This window comes from Rhinolophus ferrumequinum, chromosome 9 (assembly GCF_004115265.2).
Source record: "Rhinolophus ferrumequinum isolate MPI-CBG mRhiFer1 chromosome 9, mRhiFer1_v1.p, whole genome shotgun sequence".
NCBI classification, from domain to species: domain Eukaryota; kingdom Metazoa; phylum Chordata; class Mammalia; order Chiroptera; family Rhinolophidae; genus Rhinolophus; species Rhinolophus ferrumequinum.
This window is the reverse complement of record NC_046292.1, coordinates 70,639,623-70,652,149: the sequence shown is the minus strand read 5'-3', so window position 1 is coordinate 70,652,149 and position 12,527 is coordinate 70,639,623. Positions and strand designations below refer to the sequence as shown.

Here is a 12,527-nt window from a genome sequence, read left to right as displayed (position 1 = left end):
TCAAAAAGATTTTTTACTTTATTTTTTTCCAAGGCACTTAATTATATAACTTGATCAAAACTTAGGAAGAGGTTATCGGTAAAGCAAAACTCTCTGAAATGCATTATATATGATGATATTTGAATACTTCAAACAGAACCTTTAAGACAAATATAATCTCTAAGAAAATACATGACTCTTGAACAGCGGATGACAAATGTTTTCCATAAAGGATCAGATAAATACTTAGGCTTTGCAAGGCACAGGCAAAACAGAAGTGAATGAGTGTGGGTCTTATCCAAAAAATCTTTAGTTATAGTCACTGAAATTTGAATTTCATATAATTTTCACATATCTTAAAATATTATTCTTCTTTTGATTTTCTCCAGCTATCTAAAAATGTAAAAACCTTTCTTAGCTTGTGGGAATTAGGAATCAAAAACGGGCAGTAGGCTAGATTTAACCTATTGACTACAATTTACCAAACTTTAGTCTTAAATCCAAAAGGATCACTAATTAACAAGAGTATCTTCAGATCATTTTAACTAGAAGAAATTTAGTAACATAGAAAACCAGTTTATTCTGAATGTGTATTATTTTAAAGAGCAAGGCTATTACTTTATTTGTGAAAATATTTCACATACTATTATAATCGGATAAAAATGATAATTACCATTTTTCTTTCAGTTTTCAGATCATGAGCATATCTCATTAATTCACCATAAACTCTGTGCGCCATTTCTTCTGCTACCACCTCTCGTTGTCCTGCATAGTCATTTAACTCGTTAAGGATGTTAAAAAAGGCTATACACGAGGTAAACCTGACAAAAACATATTAAAAAATGGTGAAATTTACTTTTATTTTAATTACACGTTTTTTGTGAGGTGTGGATTGAACCTGGCACTGGACAAATTTTATCATACTCAACCTAAATCTTAGCTACCAGTTCTAAATTAACTTTGTATGGAAAGAATCCTGCATTAAGTTCAACTTGCACATGCTTGTGTATCTTCAAGTAGTCTTAATTTATAAACAAAGGGGTATTTGAGGTCAAAAAATAGTAAGAATACTACCTGCAGGCTCTTTTGGCATACTGGAATCTCTTAAGTTGCCAATTGACTGGCCTGAGCTTGGGAATGAACTTGGTTAGCTTCCCAGGCTTGGCAGCTGAACCTGGTGCAGAGATGATATGCTTGCTCTCGAGGACAGAACCTGCCAAGTATACCACTCAAATGCATCTCGATGGCGGATCTACAGAACTTTGCTATCAGCTCTGGACACAGCTGCCTATATGCCTGCCCACCTCCTGAATGGAAGTGAAGCACCATTATGGTTGGCACCAAAGGGCGGTGAGAAGGGGCAAATAATAAGGGTAAAAAAAATGTGTGTGGAGGGAAGGAAAGCAACAAAGAAAATCACTGTATTAAAACATACAGATCTACTTTCAATTTACTGCCAGAACACTCTTACAACTGCAGGTGGACAGCTCAAATAGGACTGCATTAACATTAAACCTGAGAATACAAACAACTGACAATTATACACAAAGTTATTTGCTTTTGTTTTAAGTCTAGTCTCTTTTTGTTTCTGCACTTTACAGCTCTCTACTACAGCTATCTATGTATCCTTGTTTAAGAGTGCCATAAAGCTCACAGTTAATTCCTAACTTTTTACATATTCAAGGTTCCAAAATTACTCTCCTTTTCATTGTCCCTTTAAACCAGCCAATGAATTGTTTTACTACTTGTAAGACTAAAAGCAAGAACCTAACAAACTAACAACTAGAAAATGAAGTATAGAGAAAAATACCTTTTTCCCAGTGACTACATCACTCACAAGGAGTCAGTCCACATCTTACTAGGAAACCCACAATTCAACTATTCTAGAAAACTATTACTGCATTTAAATAACAAAGTATTCATTTTTATAAGAATAATAATAGTAGTTCCCTCTTTCATAAACACTGATTTTTATTAAAACAAACGTTTAAAAAATCTTTATGAAAAATAACAATATAATTAAATAAAAAATGAGTTTCTAAATTTTTTAATGTGCAATAATAAACAGATACATAATTTACCTTGGCTCTTCATCTTTGGAGGAACGTTTGGGACAGTACTTCTTAACCAGATTTCTATAGGAAAAATATTTTTTAAAATTTAAAATACTGTTGTTGAAATCAAAATATTCTAAGTTTCCAATTTCATTAAATCAAGAATTTAATGATATAAAACAATTAAGATAGCAACACGATCATCTACTACCATTAACATAATATGATCATTACTTATTTTCTTTTTAAAATACTGAACACCTGTAGAAAGAAATGTTATTTCTGTGTTTATATGAGTGTAACCATAACAATTTGGTTTATTACGCTATCAAATAAGAAGTAATCTTTTCTGCTTAGGAAGAGGATGTAAACATACTTGCACTGGGGGTAGAGTGGGGCGAAAAGAACAAGAAAAATTACTCCTGCTTTTCTAACAGAGTTTTCCAGAACTATACAGCATATTCAAGTGAACATAACCCTCACATTCACAAAAATTTGGCAATCATGCAGAAGGCCCTGACAATCACTAAGCTCTAGAATTCTATTTCCCAACTTTTTGTTAGATGAGAGGATTCTTATTTGATGTTGAATGCTCCTTAACTGACTCTATAGACCAGCTAAATTAAAATATCCAATAGAGAAATGTAGCAAAAACTGGAATTATGAAGAAACATCTACAGATGTGAAGATACAGATGTGAAAGTCAACATGTGTGGGGACAATTAAACAAACAAACAAAAAACCCAGAAGCTACTGTTGACCCTGGGAATGAATGTACCTGTTAAGAATGGCTCTTGGTGGCTGACTGGGCTCAAATTTGAAAACAGAGCCTACAGCCGTTTCTAAACAGGGGCCTTTCATACAAGCCATGCTTCCGGGACAAGCCTGCACTGAACTGCCTGCCTGCACTGTTTCTGCCATCTGAGCCAACCCTTATAAAGGAGTTCCTAGAATCTCATTTCAACCAAGAGGACTGAGATTTTCTTTATCCAGTAGAAGCTGTGCAGCTATATTCTCATTAGCATCTTCACCAACCAATCAGAGCAGCTCCATTCTTACCAATCAGGACAGTGCTTTTTGGACCGACTGAACTATGAGGACTTGGAGTCCTCATTTACATAAAGACGGACCAATCAGGGACGGAGGGGCAGAGGCAGACTTCTCTCTCTATATAAAGTCAGTTCCCTTCTGGCTCAGGGAGTGCACTTTTAGTTTCCATCAAAGACTGCATTTCCTCCCGGGTGAGGCAGCAAAGGCTGAAGCAGCAACTTTGGAGCCATCTCACAGGGTGGAGCAGAGCTAGAATATCAAGGCTGCCTCATTCGAGCTGTTCCATAGCCGTGCTGTATCATAATTGAGCTGTATCAACTATTGAACTGTTCTACAATTGAGCTTTTCGACAGCCAAGTTGTTTCACAACGGAGTTGTATGCACAGAATGAAGTCTCCCTCCCCCTTCACCCCACCCCAAACTGGGGATTCCTACTGGTGCTGAACTGGCAATGATGACCTTCGGTTGACACTACCATTTGGCAACCATATATTATTTGCCAATCTCTATGTTAAGTACTTTATATATCTTATGCTTACAACAAACCTGCAAACAGATATTACTAGCCCTATTTTACAGGACACAGACACATTGATTTGTCCATGGTAAAAGAGCTAGTAAAGAACAAAGCCAAAACTTACCTAAAACCTAATTCCAACACCTGAGATAGTTAAAATAATGAATGAAAAATGAGGTTACCCAAGAAGTGTGAAATGAGAAGGGAAGCTAAAGATAATCTAGGAATACACATTTAACAGGGAAGGAAGAGCTGCTTGAGAAGAACAGTAAGAACGAGCAGCCAGGTAGATTACAGGTAAAGTGGCCTGTCCAGCTGCTTAGTTTTGCAAATAAAGTTCCAAGGGAACATACTACATGCATCCACCTACGTATTACCTATGGCTATTGTTGCACTACAACAATAGAACTGAACAAGAAAATTGAACAAGAGTTGAGTTGTTGTGACATACAGGCCAGAAACGCAAAAATATTTATCAGGCACTTTGTATTAAAAAAAAAAAAAAAAAGTTTGCCAACCCCTAAGATAGATAACTCAGAAAACCCAGGAAAGCATATCACTGAAGATGAGGGATCTTATTTTTAAGTTCTAAGAAGACAGAAATTAGTCAATTCACCAAAGAGATATAATAAAACTAAATAACAAAAACATCCATGGAATTTAGCAAGTTAGCTGAATAACTGATTTAATGTGGTTATGATAATCAGTCTCCAACCTATAAATTGTCGTATTCTAGAAATCACTTTTAAAGTCGGTGATTTGCAAGCATGATGCTATGAATTACTTTAAACAAAAATAAGTCTAACTTGGACAAAAAACATTTCAAAGAGCTATCAGTTTCAAACTGAACATATTTTTGTATATCAACAATTTAAGCATTGTTTAGAGTTCTAGGCTAGAGTGGACTTTTGTTGTTTTGTCCACCTGCATAACTTTACCGTGTTTTTTTTCCTTGTGTAACAGTCTATGGCAGACACATTTCTGCTCATCAAAAAAATGAAATTAAATAAATGCTGTTTTGCACATTTCCCAGCCCCCAGGCAGGACCACGTGTCTAATTCTGTATAATGGGTTGGAACCTCTGTGTTACACACTCTGAGCTTGTGTGTAACCCTCTGTGCTCTCTCATTCCCTGTGGAACTGTGGAGGCTTCAAGTTGAGATGAAGATGGACATATTCTAGACTCTTGAGTTACCACATGGGCTACCCTAGATAGTCATCACCTGGACGTGTGGCATGAGCAAAAAACAAGCTTTTGTTGTATAAAGCGCCCTGGTACTTGGGAGTATTAATTTTAGTACAGCCTAGCATATCCTAAACTACAGCTCCTGCACGGTCATATCTATGTAGTTGTGGGTGGGAATGGCCACATATTAAGGTTCAGGAATATTTGTTTGATACAGGTCCATTAGTCCAGGCCAATGAAAGTCAATCCTAAAATTTGTCTTGTAATTCTTGGGAAGCCATGTTCTCTTTTTTGCTGAAGTTAAATTGATAGGACATAATCCTAGAGCCACCTTGTGAGAAAAGCCAGTTGAGAATTAAATCAATTGAGAGGAAAGCAAAACCAAGAGTAGAGGAGAAATTCTTCACACTTTTTCTGGGTACCCAGGTCCCTAAACTTTTCAATCACACAAGCCAATAAATGTCTTTCTTTGCTTAAACCAATCTTAGTTGGGTTTCTGACACTGAAAGAATTATGAGTACCACAGAGGTTAACCAAAAGTCATAATAGCTTGAACAACACTAATTTGAACTCTGGCTTTGGGGAGGAAGAGTATCACAAGAGAGAGAGGAAGAAAAAGGAAGTAATTTTACTTTTACCTTTTAAGCACTCAGGGTTAGTCCCTCAGCGATTTTAAAAAATCACTCTTGCCTCTATTTATGTAAAAGCCATCCATCTATAAGCAACTCTTCACAAACCCCAAGTTTCCAGAGTCCTCAGAAATCATACACAAGCCACTAATGACTCCATCCAAGCCAACTCTGCCACTAGAAAAACTACAGCATGGTCCAAAATGTTCTTATGTTCCACCAAATCAAAACTTCTATCCTAGGAAAACATGTTCTGAAAGAAGATACAACAAATGATTAATAATACTCATTTCTAGGGAGAGGACCTGGGAAAAGACTTGAACTGAAATGTGTTGCAATGATCATATACTTTTTGTAAGTTTTTTTTTTTTAAATTAATATAAAAATAAACAAAACGAGTTTATCCTCTCAAAGCAGCTGATCTCAGTTGGACCTTCTAAGAAAACAGTCTAAAGTCAGCAAAAATTCATACCAAGATTTGAGTGGTTAATGAGTCCAACAAATCCCTGTTTTGCATTTTTAACATAATATGCTTATTAGGTCAAATAAATCTCAGACTGGCTTGTCTTAAACATGTAAGTGTACGAGTAAAGCATTTAGGTTATTCCTAAACTAAAAATATGTTAGGCAATTCATCTCTTTCAAGAAATCTGCCCTTAGTATCAGTTCCTCTAGGCTATGCTTTTCCTCTATTCTAAGTACAGAGATTCTCTAAGCAACCAATTATGATGGCAGTTTATATGTAAGACATATTTTTTAATAGGGAGCTATAAAAAATTAATTGAAACACAAAGTTTTATACACATATAATACATATTACAGGAATTATAACAGATGTCATAGATACGCTGGTACTTTATTGTATATATATGTGTTTCATCCATGTTTTCTACGTACCTTAGGATTACGCACTCTGGATACAGAGGAAGAATTAGCTTTGTTCCTTCAGTAGTCTGAGAAGGCTTCTAAATTTAATGGCCTTCTCCAAAGATTACAGTATTCTATATAAATACTAGTTATACGTGTGATGTTAAATATATCATACTACTTAATTTACACTTAAAATAGTTGATTATAACCTTTTTTATCCAGTCTAGTTTTGTCATGTTTATATTTATTTTTGGTTTTAATGAAAATTATAAAATATTCCAAAGAATTTCTCTAAACTTAATTCATTTTCATTAAAACTACATTTTTACAGTTAAATGATGGAGTATATCTCAAAAAATCTTGAAGGCTGAAAATCACCTCTATAATTTTCAACCTTTCAACATTTGAGAGGCTCTGAGTTCTAATTACTGTTCAACAGGTGATCAATATCTGTAAAACTGGATACATATCATACTATTTCTACTGGCAGAGGGGTAGTATTAGATCCCTTAGACCGACTAGAATCCCTTTTTCCTAACTGCCCTCCCTATATTTAATAGTTAACATGCTTAGGAATTGCCAAATGAATACAAACGGCCCTATGTGGAGCCTCAGTTAAGTGATCCAGAGATAGAAAACAATCTAGCTGGGCCAAAGAGCTGGAATTGTTAAGTCTCCAGACCTGATAAAGCTTTAAGGCCAATATAAGAGCTGAATCTGAGACATAAAACTGGCACTGTAGGTGACTGTGTTTTCTGCCATATGGAGAAAGCCAGTCTGCACTGAAAGAAAAAAGCTAACCCTCCAAACGAAGCCGTCCCTGCCACCTTCTCCCGCCCCTTCCCCCCCCAAAAAAGAAAAAGACAATGACAAGGGCTCTGGCTACGTTTCAGATACTGACTTTTATCCCCCGTGACCTGTCTGCCATCCCAGGCCTTCCAGTACCTTGACTATTCAACTTCTTGAACTCAATTAAAAAAAAAAATCAAATCCATTAAAAATAAATGAATCTCTCTTGTCAATAAATTTCCCACTATATTTAGCCTAACTCAGACTGGGTTTTCCATCACTGACAGTCACGAATCTTCTTTCACATAGTGGAAAATTTAATGTAAAAAAAAATTCACATGAAAAAGAATAAAGTTGTACCCTTCTTTACCTTATACCACACACAAAGATTAACTCAAAATGGATCAAACATCTAAACTTAAGAGCTAATACTATAAAACTCTTCAAAGAAAACATAGGGAAAAAGCTTCATTGGATTTGGCAATCATTTCTTGGATATGACACCAAACGCACAGGCAACAAAAGCAAAAATAGATAAACTGGACATCAAAAAATTTAAATTGTTCGTGCATGAATGCCCACAATCAACAAAATGAAAAGGCAACCTATGGAATGGGAAAAATGATTTGCAAATCACGTAGCTGATACGGAGTTAAAATCCAGACTATATAAAGAACATCTAATACTCAATAACAAAAAACCAGACTGATAAAAAATGGGCAAAGAACTTGAATAGCATTTCTCCAAAGATATACAAATGGCCAGCAAATATGAAAAAAATACTCGACATCACTAATCACTAGGGAAATGCGAACAGAACCACAATGAGATCTTACACCCATTAGGATGGCTACTATCAAAAAAAAAAAAAAAACCCCAGAAAATAACAAGTACTGGCAGGACCGTGGAAAAATTGAAACCCTTGTTCATTGCTAGGAGGAATGTAAAATACTTCCACCATGGCAGAAAACACTATGGTAGCTCTTCAAAAAATTAAATACAGAATTACCATTTGATCCAGCAATTCTTTTTCTAGATATATACCCAGAAGAACTGAAAGCAGGGACTCAAACAATCTGTACACCCATGTTCACAGTATCATTATTCACAACAGCAAAAAGGCAGAAACAACCCAAGTGCCCATCAACAGATGAATGGATAAACAAAATGTGGTATATACCTACAATGGAGTGACATTCAGCCTTAAAACGGAAGGAAATTCTGACACACGCCCTAACGTGGATGCACTCTTACAATATTATCCTAAGTGAAATAAGCCAGTCACCAAAAAAAAAAAAAAAAAAAAAATGCTGTGTGTTTTCATTTATGAGGTACCTAGAGTAGTCCAATTCATAGAAGCAGAAAGTAGAATTGCCAGGAGCTGGAGAAAGGGGGAGATGGGTGTTATTATTTAATAGGTACAGAGTTTCAGTTTTTCAAGATGATTAAATTCTGGAGATTCGTTGTTTAACAGTATGAATATATTTAACATGGCTGAAATGTACACTTAAAAATGATCTTAGGTAAATTTAATGTTAGGTACATCTTACCACAAGTTTAAATGCCAGAAATGGGATTACTACAATTAATATTAGCATAAATTCTGAATATATTTGTTTTTTAAAGAAACATGCTTTATTCTCAATTCTTATATCTCCACCAGTAGCAGATGCTAAAATAGATAGATGACAAGAATAAGAGGACTTAAGTATTTAAGCCTTAAAAATCTAGGAGAAGAAAAGCAAACAAGCTTTAATGAACATGAAGGTAAACAAAATTAATACCTACTTTCATTTCTTAAGTGCCATTTCCTAGTTATCTTTAGCATGTTAAAAATACACTGTTACTAAAATGTAACTGGGACAATGCATATATAATATCAGCTTTGCAGTCTATATATGCAACAATTCATTGCTATTGAGATGTGACAGGCATAACAATATGGTTTCTAGGCAACCGCAGATCTTTCAGAAGAGTATTTTCTAGTATGTTCAAGATAGAAAACACAGAAATTTTGTTCTGCAAATTGATAGCTTCCGTTTTCCTTCTGAATAGTAGATTCTTAAAAGAAAACTATGTAACACCTTCATAGTTCTAGATTCACATAAGCAGCTAAATCTGTCTGATTTGCCTACATTTTATATGCATAGGAAGATGAAATAAACATTTTACCTCAAGTCACTGCTACGCAATTCAGATGGCTACAAAAAATAATTTGGAAATAAAACTATTCAAAGCATTATAAAAGAGTTTAGAAGTTAACTAAGTGATCTGTACAGCCAACACCATTAACAACCAAATTATATTTCAGTTGTTGAAACATAAGGCCTTTATGTCCTTTTCATTGGAAAGCTCACTATCAAAATATTTTATACAACTAGTTCGGAATTATTTTCTTTCGTAAGAGAAGTTTACGTTTTACTTGTTAGGTTCTGCTTCATCATTTAATCTAAGAAAACATTTTAATGTAAAAATCAGGAACAGGCTTTGTGATGGTTGTTAAGGTGATAAGCCTGAGTGTCTTTACTAGTGAAGTGGTAGAGTTCACTGACTGAATCATTCCACAAAAGTTTACTGTTGGATGCTTACACCAGGGCAAGCAATGTACTCTACAGGTCTCAGAAACACAATAGTGACAAAAATCATCAAACTCTTGTGAAGATTAAATGAGACAGCAGCATATGTAAATTGAAAATGGCACTCAAAAAATCTCATCGTTACTAATGTAGGTTAGGTTAGTAGTTTGGTGGATAATTAAGTTGGAGGGAGGGGTGAAGCTTTGTACATGTAACAGAATGAAATGAGATAAAAACAGAGCTCTCTGGCACACAAAAAGTACAAGGATAGGAGAAGAATGCCAATGATCAAAACCCAAACAGCTAGGGTGGCCGGATGGCTCAGTTGGTTGGAGCGCGAGCTCTTAACAACAAGGTTGCCGATTCAATTCCCACATGGGATGGTGGGCTGCGCCCCCTGCAACTAAAGACTGAAAATGGCAACTGGACTTGGAACTGAGCTGTGTCCTGCACAACTAGATTGAAGGACAACGACTTAGAGCTGATGGGCCCTGGAGAAACACACTGTTCCCCAATATTCCCCAATTAAAAAAAAATAAATAAACAGCTAAAATATTCTGATAACTATATGAAGTCCAGTCCAATCCACACACATCATGAAAATACCGTTACATGACATTAAAGCAAGGTTCCCCAAGTGGCATGCTGTTTCCTCTCCTCTGAAAAGGCATCAGGAGAAAACACCAAATAGAGTTAAGATGAGTATTAAAAGCAAGAACCAGAGAGAACTAAAGTAACATTATGTTATCCCAAACTCCAATTTATAATAGGTTATAGGAATAATAAAAGTAAAAAGTATTTATCTTAAATTCTCATAATTAAAAAAATGAACACTTTCTAAATGAGGTTTTTTAAAACACCTAGAAGTAGTCTTAATGTCTCTTAAGAAAGAAATGAAAATAAACAGGGTTTCTTGAAAGGTTATTTTTACCTTCCCTAATGAGAAAAACATTTTCTTAAAAAGAAGAAGAACTTCTAAATTATTAAACTTTTTTTCACCTGTTTTTAACTTTATGGAAAAACATCAACTAGACTTAAACTTATGAAGTACATAAGTTAATTTATATTTTAATCAAATTTCTATAATTGTTACATTATAAACAGATGTGCTAGTTGGAAAGAGTATGTTACATAGTTTTGAGATAATTTATTACTTCCTGTAGTCAAATACTTTAGAGACCCATAGAAGTCTCTGTGGTACTAGGCACTAGTGATGGGGGAAAAAATCCTCCTCGGTAGAGAATTATTCATTCTCCCTATGCTGACAGGCAGCATAATGTAATACCAAGAGCCCAGATTCTGCAGCCAGATTTGAATCCAGCGAGCTCTTTCTTCACCTCTCTGTAAGTCAGTTTCCTAATATATAATACCGATATCTCATTGGGTTTGTATGAAAATGAAATGTATTAATCTGTGTATAAACACTAAGAATAGTATTGATACGTTACATGCTATATAAGTGTTAATTAAGTAAATTTCAAAAAAGTGCCTCCTCTTGCCAGGCACTGTTCTAGAAGCTATGAATAAGCAGTGCAGAGAACAAACAAAAATCTCTTCCCTTTGGGGAGATTACATTTTGGAAAGGAGATTATACTCTAGAATTAAGAGGCATACATTATTTAGCCAACAAACCATCTGATTTAGACACCTAGCTATGTACCCGGGCAGGCTCCGTAACAACGTAGCAGGGATTGGCAGGAATAAAAGAGTTTCCACAGAACCCAATTCTATGATGAAAGTTCATCTAAACCCCAAAATATGGGCAATAGCTCTTCTTGCCTCTATCCACATGCCACTATTATTACTATATTAAGTAGTTGATCAAGAACTCAGTATGCCACAGCAGTCCAGAGTTAAACCACAGCTGACCAAAGAATAAAAGTAATCTCCACTTTCAGAAAGTCAGTACAAAGATGAGCTCCCTGGATTCTTCTAAGACTGCACAGAGTGACAAAGAAACAGAAAATTCTAATAAAAGAGGCATGAGAAGTAGAAGGTAAACAGAAAAGAGAGACTGGTATTATTTGGATTACTGTATGTCTAAGCCTCCCCTAAATATTTGGTACAGCTCTTAATTGAACAACCATCTTATCACAATGGTGTACAACTGACCCTTGAATGATGGGGGTTTGAACTGTGTGGGTGAACTGAAAAGAGTCTGCATGTAAGTACTGGCACAATTCAAGGGTTAACCATATGACACAAATGCTAGTGGTACCGATAGAAAGATGGAAAGTACTTGGTTGAAGATTCAGCATATTGTCAGAGATCTTAATTTCTAAATGACATCGAAACACAGATCATTCCATTATTTACCCATTCAACTAATATCTACTCAGCGCTAGAGGTACCAGCTACGTTGCCAGGCTTCACAAGGGTACAGAAATGAACATAAGATCAAAAGGAATCTGGAGAGATTTCTGTTCTGGTTAAGAGTAGCTTTTAGGCTTCCTGTCGTCCAATCTATTTCTCTTCCAGTATACCATACTGCAACATTTGAACCAAACAAATGTTTCGGGGAGAAGTAGGGTAATATAATATTTCACACAGCAATCTCTATGCGAGAACTTAATACTGTAATTATGTTTACCAGAAAAAATAAAATAATACACACCTATCATGTATACAGAGCTTCTTTTACTTAGAATTTTAGATGATCTCTGCCATACAATTAGACAGTATAAATTTATTAAAAGAATGACTAGTTGCAGTTTTCTGTCTGCAAACAAAACAACTATCAAATTATTTGAAGTCATTGCTTACTATCAATCAAAATAGACATTATTCTATTGTCTATAACTATGTCTCCAAACACGATTAGATGCTTTATTTTCTATTTATTCCCATCCTCAAACCGCTACCTCCTCCAAAAAAAAA

General features: G+C 35.2%; 1 protein-coding gene across 3 annotated transcripts in view; it reads right to left on the bottom strand.

Annotated features, from left to right (window-relative positions):
* FNBP1L (formin binding protein 1 like) overlaps window positions 1–12,527 on the bottom strand; it is a 98,666-nt gene that overhangs the window by 33,189 nt on the left and 52,950 nt on the right. For all 3 annotated transcript variants that reach the window (XM_033114345.1, XM_033114344.1, XM_033114343.1), the window contains exons 3-4: window positions 2,061–2,114; window positions 653–800 (exon numbers count right to left, since the gene is read on the bottom strand). In XM_033114345.1, the coding sequence (XP_032970236.1) occupies window positions 653–800; window positions 2,061–2,114 (202 nt within the window). The remainder of the gene's footprint in view (window positions 1–652; window positions 801–2,060; window positions 2,115–12,527) is intronic.